Source organism: Mercenaria mercenaria, chromosome 16 (genome assembly GCF_021730395.1).
Source record: "Mercenaria mercenaria strain notata chromosome 16, MADL_Memer_1, whole genome shotgun sequence".
Classification (NCBI taxonomy): Eukaryota; Metazoa; Mollusca; class Bivalvia; order Venerida; family Veneridae; genus Mercenaria; species Mercenaria mercenaria.
In genome coordinates this window covers 66,087,320-66,106,872 of record NC_069376.1, presented here as the reverse complement: position 1 = coordinate 66,106,872, position 19,553 = coordinate 66,087,320, and the positions used below count along the sequence as shown (strand labels likewise).

Here is a 19,553-nt window from a genome sequence, read left to right as displayed (position 1 = left end):
TCGAACTTGACCTAGATATCATCAAGGTGAAAATTCTTATATCCATTCACAAGTATGGCCTCCAGAAAGGTCACAAGGTTTATCTATTTTTAGACCTACTGATCTAGTTTTTGACCGCACATGACCCTGTTTCGAACTTGACCTAGATATCATCAAGATGAACATTCAGACCAATTTTCATACAGATCCCATGAAAAATATGGCCTTTAGAAAGGTCACAAGGTTTTTCTATTATTTGACCTGACCTTGATGGCACGTGACCCAGTTTCGAACTTGACCTAGATATCATCAAGATGAACATTCAGACAAACTTTCGGACAGATCCCATGAAAAATATGGCCTTTAGAGAGGTCACAAGGTTTTTCTATTATTTGACCTACTGACCTAGTTTTTGACGGCACATGACCCAGTTTCGAACTTGACCTAGATATCATCAAGGTGAACATTCTGACCAATTTTTATATCCATTCACAAGTATGGCCTCTAGAAAGGTCACAAGGTTTTTCTCTTTTTAGACCTACTGACCTAGTTTTTGACCGCACATGACCCTGTTTCAAACTTGACCTAGATATCATCAAGGTGAACATTCTGACCAATTTTCATGAAGATCTCATGAAATATATGGCCTCTAGAGAGGTCACAAGGTTTTTCTATTTTTAGACCTACTGACCTAGTTTTTGACTGCACGTGACCCAGTTTCGAACTTGACCTAGAAATCATCAAGGTGAATGTTCTGACCAATTTTCATGAAGATCTTGTGAAATATATGGCCTCTAGAGAGGTCACACGGTTTTTCTATTTTTAGACCTACTGACCTAGTTTTTGATGGCACGTGACCCAGTTTCGAACTTGACCTAGATATCATCAAGATGAACATTCTGACCAATTTTCATGAAGATCTTTTGAAATATATGGCCTCTAGAGAGGTCACAAGGTTTTTTCTATTTTTAGACCTACTGACCTAGTTTTTGATGGCACGTGACCCAGTTTCGAACTTGACCTAGATATCATCAAGATGAACATTCTGACCAATTTTCATGAAGATCTTTTGAAATATATGGCCTCTAGAGAGGTCACAAGGTTTTTCTATTTTTAGACCTACTGACCTAGTTTTTGACGGCACGTGACCCAGTTTCGAACTTGACCTAGATATCATCAAGATGAACATTCTGACCAACTTTCATAAAGATCCCATGAAAAATGTGACCTCTAGAGTGGTCACAAGCAAAAGTTTACGGACGCATGCACGCACGGACGGACGACGGACACCGCGCGATCACAAAAGCTCACCTTGTCACTTTGTGACAGGTGAGCTAAAAACACAAAAACAAATAACGTCAGGCGTTTGTTTAACTTTTAATCACAGATAAAAAAAGTGAAATAAATATTGCACAAAGCCCAAAGTGAACAGCATTTGACAATATATGTGCCTTTAAACATGGAGATCTACATGAAATTAAATGTCATATGACAGTTTTCCATTTGTCCTCAATCTATATTTCACAACATTTTCCTTTCTTCTTTATTCTTCTATTTGCTTTTTCTTCCTTTTAAATGACATTAGTCAGTACATGTACCGGTATATCTTAACTACCAAGTTATATGCTGGTAACTTCAGTGAATGTAGGAAAAAAATCCCCCTACTACAAAATTTCACTCCCTCATTTTCACATAATTCTTGCAACTTGTGTGAACTTTCAAGCAGCTGAGTTAACTTAAAAGTTAATTTCAGTTATATTTAATGATGTGTTTTATGCATTATTGAAAAGTCAACTTGTAAAATGTCCTCCTCTGGGTCGGGTGGGAGAAATCAGTATTTAAATAAACTATTCACAGACAGGTTTACAGTATTCAGTATCTTCGTATCTGTGTACTAAAGACTTTGATGCAAAGTGTATATCTTAAAGTAAGAAATAATACAAAAGTGAAAACCAGTGTTAAATATAAAATATGTAAAAATATTGTATAATATTTATTGATTTTGCTCAAATTTAAGGAACTGCACTGCTTATAGAGCCACTGCCAAACCTAGATCTATACACAGAGCTCCGAATTCAGCTACCCCTATCGAGCCTCAGTCAAACAGCAGCATGTCAATACATGCAATCAGCTGTTTAGACGGAGTAGAGACTATGACTAAGCCAAACCTAACAATCATTTTTACAAAAAGGAGTTTAAAAAAATGAAGTTCAGGTTAATAAATTAACACAATGTAGAAAAATTCATTGAAAATCTTAACAACACTTACAGGAATTTTCATTAGAACCAAAAGTCTAAAAACTAGCCATCCTAAAGAGAAAAGCATTGTCTGTCTAATGTTCATTCTATCTCTAAGGTGACGTCTTCTTCTTGGATCATTTAAGGCCAAGAAAGAATTTTCAAAATCAGTATGAAGATGCAGCTCACTGATTGGTCAGTTAGACGTCATGTTAAATTATGATCAAAATACAAGCCATTTTGATTCCCTGGCAATATAAAATAAAACAGAGTTATTTGAACTGTGTTTCCTTAATTCTAAAAAATAATCTATCAACATTTTCTAACTGGATAGGAAGGATTATGATCCACGTGTACATCTCAACTTAAACAGAAAAGAGCAATTAATCTGTTTTAAGTGATATTTACTATAAAAAAAAAAAATCAGCAGTGCGTAAAAGACGTCATAAGTACTAAAACGGCTGTCTCCATGTTTAGCCATTTTCTTAAAGTTCGAACTACCATATTGTTTTCAATATTTTTTCAATTTTAAAAATTCTTTCATTGTTAGCAATTGCTGGACAATGACTTTCATATACAATCAACTCATTTTAGGCATTCCTTCCTTTAAAAATGATAAATATTTGGATATGTAGATCTTTAATGCCAGTTTTTTGGGGGTTTTTTGTTTTTGTTTCGCAGAAAACTGGCATTACCTATGTTTACTTATATACAAATAACAATACAATATATAATCAATGGAATGTAAAAACTCTTAACAAATACAACACAGCACTGAGGTCCATTTACAATATTACAGACTAGGCTGTCAAACCAAAACTGCAAAACTTTATGCAAACAAAATTAAATGATTACATAGTAGAACTGCAGTACTCTTCTGTATCAACTCATTGGCTTGTAATCTATTTTGTTTTAATACATATACAATATTACAATATTTAGATTACTTTCTTTCAAACTACTTTAGATTTATTACTCTGCCATTAGATTAACATCAACATCTAAACAGAGCGAATACCTACACAACAATTTATAAAATGCATTTACAAGACTTTAATTTGCTAGCAAAAACAAATGTTTAATAAACAAATTCAACAATATTGCTGTGTTAAGTATGACTTACTTGATATTTAGAGGAGTATAACCTCCAAACTGCTGTCAAGTTTTTTTGTGTTGTTATTTGAAAGTTACTTTCAACTGTTACAACTTATTGCCCGAATGCAAACTTCAACATTTATTAACAAGTCAAAATTGCACTGAACTCTACAGTACTCCATTACAGATTTTTATCAAAGAATTATCAAAGATGTCACGCTTAACATCGGAATCTATTGTTTAAAACTTATCGCTGAGACAAGCAGAGTTTCGGTGGGACGGAAAAACTAACAAACTATATAAAGTGCGATTACTACATGCCTTACTTCTGGGCATAAAAAATACTGTCGTTTTTTTAAACTTTTCACTTATTTTGCAACCTTACCAGCGCAAACACCACAGAGAAGCCTTTTTGTATGAAGGTTTTGGTTCTTTTAGAGATTTTCTTAGAAATTCATTAACACGAAAGAAAATGTAAGTTACTTTAGGGAACTATTTGCTCTTCATAGTGTTGTTAACAGAGCTTGAACACTGGCAAGAATTGACATCTTCTTGACTGTAATGAAATTATTGTTGGTTTTTTTTGCCAGTTAATAAAGGTCAGCATCTGGTGTGGTGGTTGTCAGTTAATTAAGGTCAGCATCTAGTGTGGTGGTTGTCAGTTAATTAAGGTCAGCATCTAGTGTAGTGGGTAGAATGACACCAGCGCTCACAGCTTCTTTCTCCAGACTTGCTAACTGCCTGAAATAAAAATAAAATATGTACCAACAAGAGCTATTTGCAAAACACATTTGCACCCAACCATTCTCTACAATGGCCTGTCAGCAGTAAACAGATGTGTAATTTTCAGTCTCAAGTAAGCTGTGACCTTGACCTTTGACTTAATAACCCCCTAACCAATAAGGTTATGAAATTTAATGACTTACGCATAAGCATTCCCCAGGTATTTATCAAAATCCACTTTTTGTCTGAAGGTCACTGTAACCTTGAACTTTGACCTACCCACTCCAAAAGCAAACAGGGTCATCTAGTGACCATATACAATCATCCTACCAAGTTTGACTGTTCTGTAGACTGAAAATGAATTCTTATCACTTGGGCCCAAAGGGGTCCGGCACATGAGTGGATTAAGTTTAATGACTTATTATTGAATCCTAGAGTCATAATTATGTAAAAAAATCATACTAATATAACTACTCCCTAGACGTCATTATGTCAAAGGTCAGGGTCACAGTATGTAAAATTACATATCAAGTTGCCTAAAACAGGCCATCATAGATGACACATATGTTTTACTAACAGCCCCTGTTTGACTTTCACTGAAATTTTTTTTTTTTAATTTTCTGCATTATTTCAAAAGCGTTGCAATGGTTTACTATCTTCTGCATAATATTTTTTGTTATTTCTGAATATATTGCAGAACTCTTATGTCAATAAGTTTGTACCACTAGTCACATTCAGAGTACTCACTTTTTTTTTTTGTGAGAAATTATTTTTTGCCTAAAATGTGTGGGGTAGTCCCTTTATTGCCAATCTAAATTTTAAGTCTTTTTTTTTTTTTCATACTGAAGTTTCAGTGAAATATTTGCCACACTTTTGGAGTTATGCTCCAGAAAAGGAAAAGCTAAATTATCTGAAAAATATCAAAGAAAATAGAGTTATGGTTCTTGAGCTTTGCAATCGCTGTCGTTGGTATCTGCCTATATCTTAAGTTTTGCTGAAATCTCTTCAGTACATTTGGAGTTATGCTCAAACAAGGAAAAACATAAGAATATCAACGGAGTTAAGCATGCCCTCTCACTGATATCTTTTCATTACTTTAGGAGTTATACTCCAGGAAATGAACCTGTTACAGACTCACAAAGTCACAAAGATATGCTCAATTCTTGAGGTGCATAGAAAAACATATGCCCCTGTATGAACCTATCTGGACTTCTGATATATCATTAACAGACATCATACCTTAAAACAAAAGAAACACTAATTATTATTCAATCTACAGGCAGCAAAAATAAATCTTAAATACAGTGTACATGTATACTAACCTGCGCAATTTGGTGACCTTTGACCTCAGTTCTTTGTCATACTCTCTAATCTTGGAAATTTCAGTCCAAGCCTCGGTCTGTTTTGCCTGGTTCACATGTGACCTTAGATACAGTCCATTCCATAAACACTGTAAAATATATAGCCATGTTTCAATTTACAACTGCACGTGTTTTGTGACAGACATGTTTTTGTCAGCAAATATCTTTATAGCTAGTATTGCACTGTTTTACTTTATCCGACATTAAATAAAGCTTGTACAAATTTCTGTAAAACTTCCACCCACACCATCTTTCCCCTATCTGTCCTGTAAAACTTCCACCCACACCATCTTTCCCCTATCTGTCCTGTAAAACTTCCACCCACACCATCTTTCCCCTATCTGTCCTGTAAAACTTCCACCCACACCATCTTTCCCCTATCTGTTCTGTAAAACTTCCACCCACACCATCTTTACCCTATCTGTTCTGGAGACCTTAAGAATCAAGTTTAACTTCACAGACTTAAGAAATCCCTATAAATAATTGAGGAAATCTAAAAAGTTTGATTACTATATATGTAAATTATTTCAATATCGATTCTGTTCTCAGTAACAGTTTATCTACTGTATTAACTTCTGAGGAGATGCCTCCCACAGTGAAGTATGTGTCTGAAAAATTCATGACTGGGAACATGTAAATGAGAGAAATTCAGGCAATTCAATATAATACACATGTACATAATAAAGCATTTCCGAGAAAAGAGCAACATTTCTACATGTACAGTAGACTAAGTAATAATAGTGACAGATCTATCTTAGCCAATACTCGCATTCAGTGTGACTCAGCAGATTAGAATATTAAGTGGCATTATAGTTTTGTTCAATAACATAACCAGTAACTGTGATACAACACTTGTTTGTTTAGGAATAAAATCTCACTGACACAGTTTAAGTCATATATATTTTATGGTGACTTACCAGCTTTAGTAGTGGAAGACTCCTAGGTGCCTTTCTAGGCAGATCATATATATGTTGACTTACCAGCTTTAACAGTGGAGGAAGACCCCTGGTGCCTTTCTAGTAGGTCATACATAAATGGTGACTTACCAGCTTTAACAGTGGAGGAAGACCCCTGGTGCCTTTCTAGGTAGGTCATACATAAATGGTGACTTACAAGCTTTAATAATTAATGGTGGAGAAAGATCCAAGGATCCCCTCTGGGTATTTTATTTCAGGCACATCCTAGCACCTGGCTAAAACCATTTACCTTTGGCAAGCTGCATGACTTCTGTACATGATGACCAAAGCAGAGTTTGAAACTGATTTGAGGTCAGCACTCTTAACCACTCAGCACTCCGTATTACTCTTGAATTATTCATAAAGTGACAAAAGCTGTTGGCCCAACATATACATGTAAGTGATGTGTATAATACCTTTCCTTCCTTTCTACACATTGTCAAGCTATGAGACAACTGCTGTAAAAATGATTCGGAAAATACCCTTTCTTCACTAGGTACGAGACAACTGCTGAAAAAGGGATTTGTAAAATCCCCTTTCTATAAAAGCTATGAGACAACTGCTGTATATTAAATGATGTGTAAAATATACTTTCTACACTAGCAACGGGACAACTGCTGTAAAAGTGTTGTGTAAAATGCCCTTTCTACACCAGGTACGAGACAACTGCTGTATAAATGATGTGTAAAATGCCCTTTCTACACTAGGTACGAGACAACTGCTGTAAAAATGGTGTTTAAAATATCCTTTCTATACTAGCTATGACCCTACTGCTATAATCGTACAGAAATTACAACACTCACCAAACTTTGAGGGGCCACTGAAGGCCAGATAACAGCTGGGTTAGGATCATACATGGGATTCAAATATCCAGCTAACACTTCTGGTCTGTTCAGGTAGGACCTGAAAAATGACCAAAAAAATCAAACCTTGCTATGTTTTAGGAGAAGAGTAATTACAATAAATGCCCTGAAGGAATAATAAAAGTACATCAATTTGCAGTGGCCTTATGAACAATGAATCTACTTTTTGTTCTAATTTAATTACAAAATTCACTGGCATTTAAAGGGGCACAAGATATATACCACAATACCACAATTTGTTTTTAGACACAAACAGCAATGTATATAAAATATCAAACACAAAATTCCCAGTACAAGACTTACAATACATAGTAATTCCTTACTGATTGTACATGTGAAGAAATTTTCATATACATCCATGTATAAAGAAGTTATAAAACAGGATAAACAAAATTACTAACAAGAGGGCCATGATGGCCCTATATCACTCACCACAGTTGATCTGGCCTACTGACATAGTTTTTGAACCCACATGATCCAGGTTCAAAGCTGACCTAGAGATCATCAAGACAAACATTCTGACGAATTTTCATAAAGATTGGGTCAAAACTGTGGCCTCTAGAGTGTTAACAAGTTTTTCCTTTGATTTGACCAGGTGACCTAGTTTTTGACCCCACATGACCCAGATTCTAACTTGACCTAGAGGTCATCAAGACAAACATTCCGACATATTCTCATGAGTTTTAAACTTAAACCATGGACTCTTGAGTGTTAACATGATTTTCCTTTGATCTGGCCTACTGACCAAGTTTTTGATCCCACAAGTTCAACCTTGATATAGAGATCACCAAGACAAACATTCTGTTCAAGTTTCATAAAGACTGGGTCACAACTGTGACCTCTAGAGTGTTTAATAGCTTTTCCTTTGATTTGACTGGATAATATAGTTTTTGATCCCACATGACCCAGATTCGAACTTGACCTAGAGGTCATCAAGACAAACATTCTAACCAATTTATCAGTTTCAAACTTAAACTGTGGACTCTAGAGTGTAAACAAAATTTTCCTTTGATCCGGCCTACTGACCTAGTTTGTGACCCCACATGACCCAGTTTCAAATTTGACATAGAGATCACCTATACAAACATTTCATATAGATTGGGTTACAACTGTGGCCTCTAGTGTTAACAAGCTTTTCCTTTGATTTGACCGGGTGACCTGGTTTTTGACCCCACATGACCCATATTCGAACTTGACCTAGAGGCCAGCAAGACAAACATTCTGACCAATTCTCATGAGTTTCAAACTTAACTGTGGACTCCAGATTTTCGTTTGATCTGGCCTACTGACCAAGTTTTTGACTCCACATGACCCAGTTTCAAACTGGACCTAGAAATCATCAAGACAAACATTCTGACCAAGTTTCATAAAGATTGGGTCACAAATGTGGCCTCTAGAGTGTTAACAAAGCAAATGTCAAGTTTCATTTCAACATGATGGAAACTGCAGCAGTTAAGTACCCAGAAAGTGAGTGGCATAAATGATGTAAAATTTTTTACTAAAAAGTGTGACCTTGACCTTTAAGCTTATCGATAAGTTTGGTTCTAGCAAGCAACATATGAAATTACTTTGGTCATCTGTAAAGTTATTTGATTCCCATCATTCATATCAAGTAAGAGATGTGATACAACATTAGGAAAACACACAAACAAACACACACACAAACACACAAGACAGACTTTTCAACAGCAAGTGCATAATAAAAGGAGAGAAACATAAGCCAGCAAAGATTCAATTTCCATGTATATAGGCAAACACAGGGAAGCCAAATTACTACCAGTATATGATATCATGTCTGTTTCATTTCTGTATTTCAAACAGTGAAAGGTGTCTCCATTAAATATTACCATAAAGAAATTGTCCTGTTCTCTAGTTTAAGATTTCTTCTCTCCTGGTCACAATTACCAAGGTATGTGCCTGAAATAAAAAATCAACTAAACAATCAACTCAAAATATGCCTAAAATTAGAATAAAACTTTCCAACAGAACCAAAAATTAACAAGAGCACCGCCTTGCGGGTGCTGACGCTCATCTGATTTTTTTTGTGTAATAGAAATATTGTCCTACCCATGATTTTCTAAGTCTAAAAAGGGCCATCATTCTTGCAAAAAGCAGGATAGAGTTATGTTTCTTGATGTACTAGTGTCCACTTATGATGGTGAAAAACTGTTGCAAGTTTTAAGCAATAGCTTTGATAGTTTATGAGAAAGTTGACTTAAACTATTACTCACCAAGAAAATGATTTTCTAAGTCCAAAGGGGCAATAATTACTGCAAAAGCAGGATGGAGTTATGTTGCTTGCTGTACAGGGTCAGCTTATGATGGTGAACAAGTGTTGCAAGTTTCAAAGCAATAGTTTTGATAGTTTAAGAGAAAAAGTTGACCTAAACATAAAACTTAACCAAGAATCTGATATTTTCTAAGTCCAAAAGGGGCCATAAATCTTGCAAAAAGCAGGACGGAGTTATGTTTCTTGCTATACAGGGTCAACTTATGATGGTGAACAAGTGTTGCAAGTTTTTAAAGCAATAGCTTTGATAGTTTGGATAAAAGCTGACCTAAACATAAAACTTAACCAAGAAAACTGATTGTTCTAAGTCCAAAGGGGCAATAAATCTTGCAAAAAGCAAGATGGAGTTATGTTTCTTGATGTACAGGGTCTGCTTATGATGGTGAACAAGTATTCCAAGTTTCAAAGCAATAGCTTTGATAGTTTAGGGAAAAGTTGACCTAAACATAAAACTTAACCAGAAATCTGATATTTTCTAAGTACAAAAGGGGCAATATAATCTTGCAAAAAGCAAGATGGGTTATGTTTCTTGATGTACAGGGTCTGCTTATGATGGTGAACAAGTATTCCAAGTTTCAAGCAATAGCTTTGATAGTTTAGGAGAAAAGCTGACCTAAACATAAAACTTAACCAGGCAACGCCGACGCAGACGCCGACGCCGACGCCGACGCCGACGCCGACAACCGCTCAAGTGATGACAATAACTCATCATTTTTTTTCAAAAAATCAGATGAGCTAAAAACCAGTTACCTGCAGAAACAAGTCAGGGCAAGTATAAAATACTTTTGAAAAATGGCTTTAAAGCCTTACCAAACAAACAAAACATTTTTCAAGTAACAAGAACATCGTCCACAGGGGACCAATGTTCATCTGTAAGTGCTTGGCATTAGACAATATGCAAGGGAAAACTTAAGGTTCTTGGCCTTCTTACTCAACAGATGATAAAGAATTGCATAAAGTGTCAAAGCTGTAGCTCTACAAAATTCAAGTTAAGTGGACTTAAACAAACATTTACATTAACTATGAATGTTAAAAGGAACTGTAATTCTGACAAAATGCATGAGATTCCTGGTTCTTGGGCTACTTGCTCAACCAGTTACAATAAATGAATGAACAAACTTTAAAATAATAGCTCTTTTAGTATTTCAGAAAAGTGGACCTAAACAAAACCCTGTAACCTTGAAATTCTAATTTTCTAAGCATAAAAAAGCCATACTTCTAACAAAATGCAAATGAGTTATGGTTCTTGGCCTAATCACTCAACCAATATTGATAACAAGGCGTGCATAGCTTCAAAGCCATAGCTCTTACAGTTTATGAGAATACATGGACCTAATTGAAAATTTTAATCAACACCAGCACTGACGATAAAGTGAATAGAATACCTCATACTTTTTTTTTAATTCAGAAAAGTTAAAACATAAAAACTTACATCTTCATAATGATGGAACTTACCAAACTGCGAGGAATAGGCGTGCTCAAACAGGAGTATTAGAAAATCTTCACTGAACTCAAAGGAACAAGGGAACTGTTGCCAAATCTAAACAATAAATAACACAAGTTACATGAGAGCTGTTACTAGTATTACTACAATTATGGCAATTAATAATCTCCATGCATGCTACATATGACAGAAAAGATTTGAAATACTGATTTTGTTTCATAAAGAAAAATGTTGTTTTGTTTTGTCAGTGCTACACTGTGAGATCATTTAATTTTGTGGAAAAGAAATTTTGTGATTTTGGAAAAACTTGCTATTTCATGGGGGATAGAAACGTAACCACGACAACCATGAAAATGTTTCCCCCTTGAATAATGATATTTCACAACCAGTGACTACAGCCATCACATCATGACAATCCAAGTTAAGTGATGGAAGACCTCAAGACAATCTATCTGCTTTTATGTAACATCTTCAGTTGGTAGAACAACAGACCTTTTTGCCTGAAAAACTTATATATTTCCTAATGAATAAATTTATGCATGGCTGGAAACAACAATTCTAATACAGCAGTCTGAATTACTTTACCTTTATTTCCTTTTACATTATCCATCTGCAATAGCACACTTGCCTGCCAAACACAGTCTGTATAGTGCACTTAACCTCAAAATAACAAACTCACCTACCAAACACAATCTAAAAACAGCACACCTGCCAAACACAAACAAGGTTGTCTGAAAGACAGCTACATCCCCTGCCGCTGCTACGAATAGTGAAAGGGTTGATGGTATTAGGTGGAAGCATTGACATTGTTAAGTATATTTTATAGTGAACTTGACCTTGAGCCTGCATGGCTGACTCATGGGTTTTGCAAACCATCTCAATAAGGTGAACACTTGGCCAAAGTTTCAAGAAAATCCTTCAAGTGGTTCAGCAGAAAAGGAGGGGAGAGGAAATTGAAGGCTCAAACATTAGAGTTGTGACCTTGACCTCGAGCTGACACGGCTGACTCATGAGTTTTGCACATCGTTTTGATGAGGCGATCAACTGACCCAAGTTTCATGAAAATCCTTCAAGGGGTTTAGGAGATACAGAGCGGACACAAAATGGAAGGCTCAAACCTTTGACCTAGAGTTGTGACCTTGACCTTGAGCTGACATGGGTGACTCATGAGTTCTGCACATCATCTTGATGAGGTGATCATTTGACACAAGATCCTTCAAGGGATTTAAGTCATATGGAGCGGACGGAGACAATTCCTATAAACCCCGCACCACTCATGGCAGGGGGTTAAAAATAGCACACTCACCTGCCAAACACAATCTAAAAATAGCAGAAATACTGGAGACTCTTGTCTATATTTAGTTATTGCATTTGCAGACTTGGCACAACGGTCAGCAAATGGATGTCCAGCCTGTAGCCATTCTCGCTCTATCAATGCTTCAAATCTAGAAAACAAAACATTAATGTGTAAACAACAGAAATTCCAAATGCGATCATCAAATCAAATATTAAAGAGAACACTGCCCTGCCCTAGAATCAACTTGTAGTCTCAAGTGCCATTAACTGACCAGAATGTTTAATTTGTACATATCTCAAATAACTGACTAGAATCAAAGCCACTCACTACCTCAAGCACACAAAGTACACTTAATATTAGCAAATCAAGCTTGATAGCCCAAACAAATGTTATTTACTAGCATATGTAAACGTAAGAAAAAGAAATGCAAAATGCATATTATTAACTCATAAGTAAGTGCTCTGTGTAACTGCGCAAAAAGTAAGTTACTCTGTAAATGTTTTACAATCTCGAACTAGTATACTACAAGCTGTGTTAAAAATTGTACATTATGTATGCTACCCTGTTCTACAATCATAGTCCAGCATGAACAGTGCTAGAAATTTTACATAGTAAGTTCTACTGTCATGGTCCAGTATAAGCTGCACTAGAAATTGTAAATAATGTATGTTACCCTGAGAAAGTTGTACAGTCAAGTTCCTATTTAAGCTTTGCTAGAAACTGTCTATAAAATTACCCTGTAAAAGTTCTACAGTCATGTGTGTGTGTGTGTGTGTGTGTGTTCGGACTTAACATCTTTTTCAACATTTTTTTCAGTCATATAAACGACGGTGTCTACTTGTAGCAGTGAGCACAATGCCCAACTTTATAGTGCTGCCTCACTGGAATATCACGCCGTAGACATGTGGCATGATACCCCACCCAGTCACATTATACTGACACCGGGCTGACAAGTCCTAGCACTATCCTCTTAATGCTGAGCGCCAAGCGAGGAAGCTACTAGTACCATTTTTTACGTTTTTGGTATGATGCGGCCAGGGATCGAACCCACGACCTCCCGCACTTGAAGCGGACCTCTACCACTAGGCTACCGAAGCTGTGCTAGAAATTATACATAATGTATGTAGAAATTATACAAAATGTATGTCACCCTGAGAAAGTTCTACAATCATATTCCTATTTAAGCTGTGCTAAAAACTGTATATAACATTACCCTGTAAAAGTTCTACAGTCATGGTCCAGTATAAGTTGTGCTAGAGATGTGACTTGTAATGTTGTATCGACTCCTTCAGATCCATGTACCAGCACACAGGCAGCTTGTAAAATACGAAAGAGAGAACTCACATCTCTACATCTATAAAGCTTGTAACATCAAATGAATTTCTATAGGAGAACTGGACTTAGTTATTTCTCAGCAATACATGCTGTTATTATGATTATAAATTTTATATTATTCTAAAGAATTCTTTTAAATGAGATTAAAAGTACGCAGAATCATAACATATTACTTAAAATATCTCCCTTTAAGACAATCAAGTACTTCTGCCTGATTCAGATACAAGTCATTAAACACATGAAAAGCTAGACACTTTATAAATGGTAGCATGTCAGACAGATGTAAATCTAATTTAGGTATGAGAGGTCTTAAATTAGCAAGAAAATATGACCCTTCAGAGAGTTAGCATAGTTACAGAGAAATATTTGTGTCATATTTACATGAAAACAGTTTTATAGATATGTAAAAATGAGACTTCTTTTGACTTGTAACACACCATATTAAAGAAGCAAAATATCTCTTTATTATGCAATTTTTACCATTACCAGACAAATATAGCATTGATCTATTAGCATGATTTATTCCAAATTGTATTATAGTATATGTAGTAGATTTCCACAGTAATTTTTTAACCTTTAGCATGCTAGATAAATTGTCGTCTGCTGGAAATGTCGTCTGCTAAAATTGTAAAGTTCATTCAATTTGCTCGAAAATTGGAAGAAATATTGTCAGAGTAGCAAACAGCTTGGAACCTGATCAGACGCCGATTTAATCGGCGTCTGATCTGGTTCCAAGCTGTTTGCAAAGGCTGTTAAATTCGCCTGCAGCAGGCTAAGGGTTAACATAAAATGGTACGAAAATTAAATACCTTTATAGCTGCACTCTATTTCTATTTTATATTTCTGATTTCAAAATGAAATACACTTATATTACACTACAGAAAATAAAGCTAAACTGGAACTCTATTGTGTTGAGCACCTCTAACATGTCATGATGTAATTTCTGTTAACAGGGATCAATTTCCTGTGCCTTGTAAGAATTTGACATAAACTAGCCATAAAAATGTTTTTTAACGTAAACAAGAGGACCATGATGGTCCTGAATCGCTCACCTGTCCCCACATGACCCAGTTTTGAACTGAGTATGGCGTCGTTTTTTCTATTATTTGACATAGTGACCTAGTTTTTGAGCTCATGTGACCCAGTTTCAAATCTGACCTAGATGTCATCAAGGTGAGCATTCAGACCAACTTTCATACAGATCCCATGAAAAATGTGGCCTCTAGAGAGGTCACAAGGTTTTTTTATTATTTGACTTAATGACCTAGTTTTTGAAGGCACGTGACCCAGTTTCAAACTTGACCTAGATATCATCATGGTAAACATTCTGACAAACTTTCATGAAGATCCATTGAAAAGTATGGCCTCTAGAGAGGTCACAAGGTTTTTCTATGTTTAGACCTACTGACCTAGTTATGTATGTATGTATGTATGTATACTGCTTGACGCCCCTTTCGGGTATAACTAGCAGGTGCGCGTCTGTGCCAGAATAAAGTTAAAAGAATGACAGTAAGATGTCAAAAGGAAGATAGTGCAAGATAAAACTGTATTAACAAGAGTAAAATCAGGATAAAACAGGGTGTAGTCACTTAATAGTAGTGGGATGCGTTAACAGCATGTCTGAAATGTTCAGGATCAGGCTGATTAACGATCAGGGGTGGCAGCTGATTCCATAGGGTAACGGTTGTATGGAAAGAAAGAGAACTTAAAAACATTAATGTTTGTATGGATCTGCCTAAGGGAGTGTTCGTGCATATGACGTGTTCGTCTCAATGGCTTGTACTAGATACGGAGGGACTGGAATAGCTACGTAACCATGAATGATTTTGTAAAACATGAAAGTCTAGCAATTGTCCGTCTGTCCTCGAGTGTCTGCCAACTGAGATCATTTAACATGTTTGTTACACTATCATAATATGAATATTGACCCTTTACCCACCTGGCAGCTCTTCTTTGCACCATTTCTATTTTATGTATGTTTCTTTGTGTGTGTGGTTGACATACCGTAGAGGCATACTTAGTTGTGGCCTAACTAGAGTCTTGTAGGAGGTTTCTTTAATATTTTGGTTTTGACCGGGAGGTTTCTGCGTAGAAAACCCAGTGATTTGTTTGCATTGTTTGTGATTCTATCTACATGTGTGTTCAGGAGAGATCATTTGCTATATCTACCCTAGATACTTTGCACTGGAGACCACTTCCAGGATTTGACCGTGTAAATTGTAGTTATGTGTAAATTTCTTTCTGTTTTTTGTTATGTTCATGACCTGACATTTGCTGGGATTGAACTCCATCTCCCAGACGTGCTCCCAAGTTTTAGTTTCTGGAGGTCTGCTGTAGTGTGACGCAGTCTTGTTCTTTAGGATTGTGAGGTAAACTGCCGTGTCATCTGCAAATAACCTGACTTGTGATTGTAAGGACTGAGGTAGAATCATTTATGTATAATAGGAATAAGAGCGGGCCAAGGACTGAGCCTTGAGGGACACCTGATGTGACAGGTACTTCATCGGATTTCATTCCGTCCACGAGTACTGACTGCGTTCTGCCAATCAGGAAGGACCTTATCCATGTGATAACCTGTTTGTTAACGCCACACTCTTGTAGTTTATAAAGTAACTTTAGGTGACTGACCTTGTCAAATGCTTTACTGAAATCAAGTTAAAATGAGATCTGTTTGTTTACTCGACTTAATTTTGTGCTAGGTCTCAATTAGTTGTATTAATTGTGTTTCACATGACCTTTTTTCTCTGAATCCATGTTGCAGATCATACAAGATGTCATTCTTGTTAAAGTGGATTGAGAGATTTGATGCTATGATGTGTTCCAGTGATTTACATAGAATGCATGTTAGTGAGATAGGTCTGTAGTTGGTTAGGGTCACTTTCAGTCCTTTCTTGTACAGTGGAGTCACGTTCGCCGTCGTCCAGTCCTTCGGTAAAGTTCAATGTCAAGGGATTTTTGGAAAAGGAGTTGTATCAGTGGCGCTAATTCAGGATGCATTTATTTAAGACAAGTGGTTTGATATTATCAGGACCTGCAGCCTTGTGGGGGTTTAAATTACAAGGAGCTTTTTGACGCCATTTACAGTTATCGTTATATCAGTCATATTTGGGTATTTACTCTCTGAGGTTTGAGGGAATGAAAAGGGAGACACTTTAGTAAATACCGATTGGAACTGTTTATTAAGTAGAGTGGCTTTATCTGTACTTTGGTCTAAGTTGCTCCTGTTGTGTTATCATTTAAAGGGGGGATACCCTGTGCATCCTGTTTAGACGCCTTAAGTAGACTATATAGCTTCTTAGTGGAATATGTAGAGTTATGACCTTTTCACAGTCTGTGTCATCCAAACTAGTACATGTTGGATATAGTTCTCATGGGCTTTTTTGATTTTCTTTTTTATTTGACCTTTTAACTTATGAAACTGGGTAGAAATTTTATGACCTTGATTCTTATTTTTCTTCATTTTAATATACAGACTGTCACGCTTACGCATAAGCCTTTTAATTTCTTGCGTAATCCAAGGGACAGAATAACTGGACCTGATGGTTTTAGAGGGGATGAATTTGGAAATGCCTTTATTGATGGCAGTTTTTATTTCACCCCATTACTCTTCGACTGACAGGTTTTTACTATAAAATAGGCTGCTTATTCTTTCACCCTCTAAACCCATGTATTTGTGAAATTCAGGCCAGTTTGCTTTCCTATATAAGACCGAGGTACGTGGGGGTCGTTTTGTCAATTTGGGTCTAACGTTGGAGTCAGCTACAAAAATGTCATGGTCAGTTTTTGATCACACTTGACCCAGTTTCGAACTTGACCTAGATATCATCAAGATGGACAATCAGACCAATTTTCATACAGATTCCATGAAATATTTGGCCTCTAGAGAGGTCATAAGTTTTTTTTATTATTTGACCTACTGACCTAGTTTTTTAAGGCACGTGACCCAGTTTCAAACTTGACCTAGATATCATCAAGGTGAACATTCTAACTTTCATGAAGATCCATTGAAAAGTATGGCCTCTAGAGAGGTCACAAGGTTTTTCTATTTTTAGACCTACTGACCTAGTTTTGGACCACAGTTGACCCAGTTTCAAACTTGACCTAGATATCATCAAGATAAACATTCAGACCAACTTTCATACAGATCCCATGAAAAATATGGCCTCTAGAGAGGTCACAAGGCTTTTTTTATTATTTGACCTACTGACCTAGTTTTTGAAGGCTCGTGACCCAGTTTCGAACTTGACCTAGATATCATCAAGTCGAACATTCTGACTAACTTTCATGAAGATCCATTGAGAAGTATGGCCTCTAGAGAGGTCACAAGGCTTTTTTATTATTTGACCTACTGACCTAGTTTTTGAAGGCACGTGACCCAGTTTCGAACCTGACCTATATATCATCAAGTCGAACATTCTGACTAACTTTCATGAAGATCCATTGAGAAGTATGGCCTCTAGAGAGGTCACAAGGCTTTTTTTATTATTTGACCTACTGACCTAGTTTTTGAAGGCACGTGACCCAGTTTCGAACCTGACCTAGATATCATCAAGTTGAACATTCTGACTAACTTTCATGAAGATCCATTGAAAAGTATGGCCTCTAGAGAGGTCACAAGGTTTTTCTATTTTTAGACCTACTGACCTAGTTTTGGACCGCACGTGACCCAGTTTCGAACTTGACCTAGATATCATCAAGGTGAACATTCTGACCAACTTTCATAAAGATCCCACGAAAAATGTGACCTCTAGAGTGGTCACAAGCAAAAGTTTACGCACGGACGACGGACGCTGCGCGATCACAAAAGCTCACCTTGTCACTTTGTGACAGGTGAGCTAAAAACTAGTATGTGTCTGTAGGACACAGGGTGTGCCCCCCACTGGTACATTTGTCACAAATAAGGGGAAATAATTCAAATGTTTGCAGTCTTAATGGGGCATAGCCTCAACAAACATTTTATGAAAAGGATTCATTATTCTAGGCCATATACTTTTTGAGCTATGAGCATCACAAACAAAAAATCCACTATTTTGGCTATTTCAAGGGCCATAACTTTGTAATAAATGCCAAGATTCTCAGGAAGAATAGGGGGCGGAGCCAGACGAAAAATAGGAGGTGTGCAAGTTCATATCATGATAAAGACTCATGCAAGGTTTCATCAATTTATATCAAATACTTTTTGAGCTTGGCATGTCACAAGGTGAAAATGTGCATTTTTGACTATTTCAGGAGCAATAACTCAGAAAATAGGGGAAGGAGCCAGACGAAAAATAGGAGGTGCATAAGTTCATATCATGATAAAGACTCATGCAAGATTTCATCAATTTATATCAAATACTTTTTGAGCTAGGATGTCATGAACTTCGGACGGACGGACAAGACCAAATCTATATACCCCACCACATAACGGGGGGGGGGGGGGGGGGGGGGGGGCACAAAAACACACGCCCAATGGCTGCCAATATAAGGTTAACAAGCTTAAAGCTTGCATTTCAAAATGTTGTTTACTCTTGCCTAATAATCTAACACAGACATCCTACTCGTATAAATGTCTAAGATGACGGGTGATAAATCATACTTACAATCTTTATCAATACACTGGGCTACAAGACATGCACAGGTTAATATATCTTTTATATGAGACAGCCAGTTACTTGACTCTAACTTTGACAACCATTTATCTTGTGTGGCACCAGTGTCTGAACAAGCTGTAAAAGAAAGATACCGAATCATTGTTATATGTAGAGGAAGCTGAGGAACTCTTCTCATGTATTTCGAGGCTGCATTTACTTTTATAAAACAAATCAAATTTTCATTTATTTCAACTTTCAATCTGAAATCAGCAAATTCACATGCCCACAACATAACCAATTAGCCATAAAAACACTGTTTTATCAAATAGTTGAGGCCTTTCTCTAACATGACTGACATTACACACCAAAAACACTTAACTAAACTCAATTACTGATTAA

General features: G+C 36.4%; 1 protein-coding gene across 2 annotated transcripts in view; it reads right to left on the bottom strand.

Moving 5' to 3' along the window:
* Positions 1-1,332: 1,332 nt before the first annotated feature.
* Positions 1,333-19,553, bottom strand: part of LOC123541424 (myotubularin-related protein 9-like) — a 53,633-nt gene continuing 35,412 nt past the window's right edge. For both annotated transcript variants that reach the window (XM_045326885.2, XM_045326886.2), the window contains exons 8-15: positions 19,164-19,289; positions 13,460-13,562; positions 12,256-12,394; positions 10,961-11,045; positions 9,063-9,132; positions 7,156-7,255; positions 5,358-5,485; positions 1,333-4,053 (exon numbers count right to left, since the gene is read on the bottom strand). In XM_045326885.2, the coding sequence (XP_045182820.2) occupies positions 3,975-4,053; positions 5,358-5,485; positions 7,156-7,255; positions 9,063-9,132; positions 10,961-11,045; positions 12,256-12,394; positions 13,460-13,562; positions 19,164-19,289 (830 nt within the window). In that variant the 3' untranslated portion in view covers positions 1,333-3,974. The remainder of the gene's footprint in view (positions 4,054-5,357; positions 5,486-7,155; positions 7,256-9,062; positions 9,133-10,960; positions 11,046-12,255; positions 12,395-13,459; positions 13,563-19,163; positions 19,290-19,553) is intronic.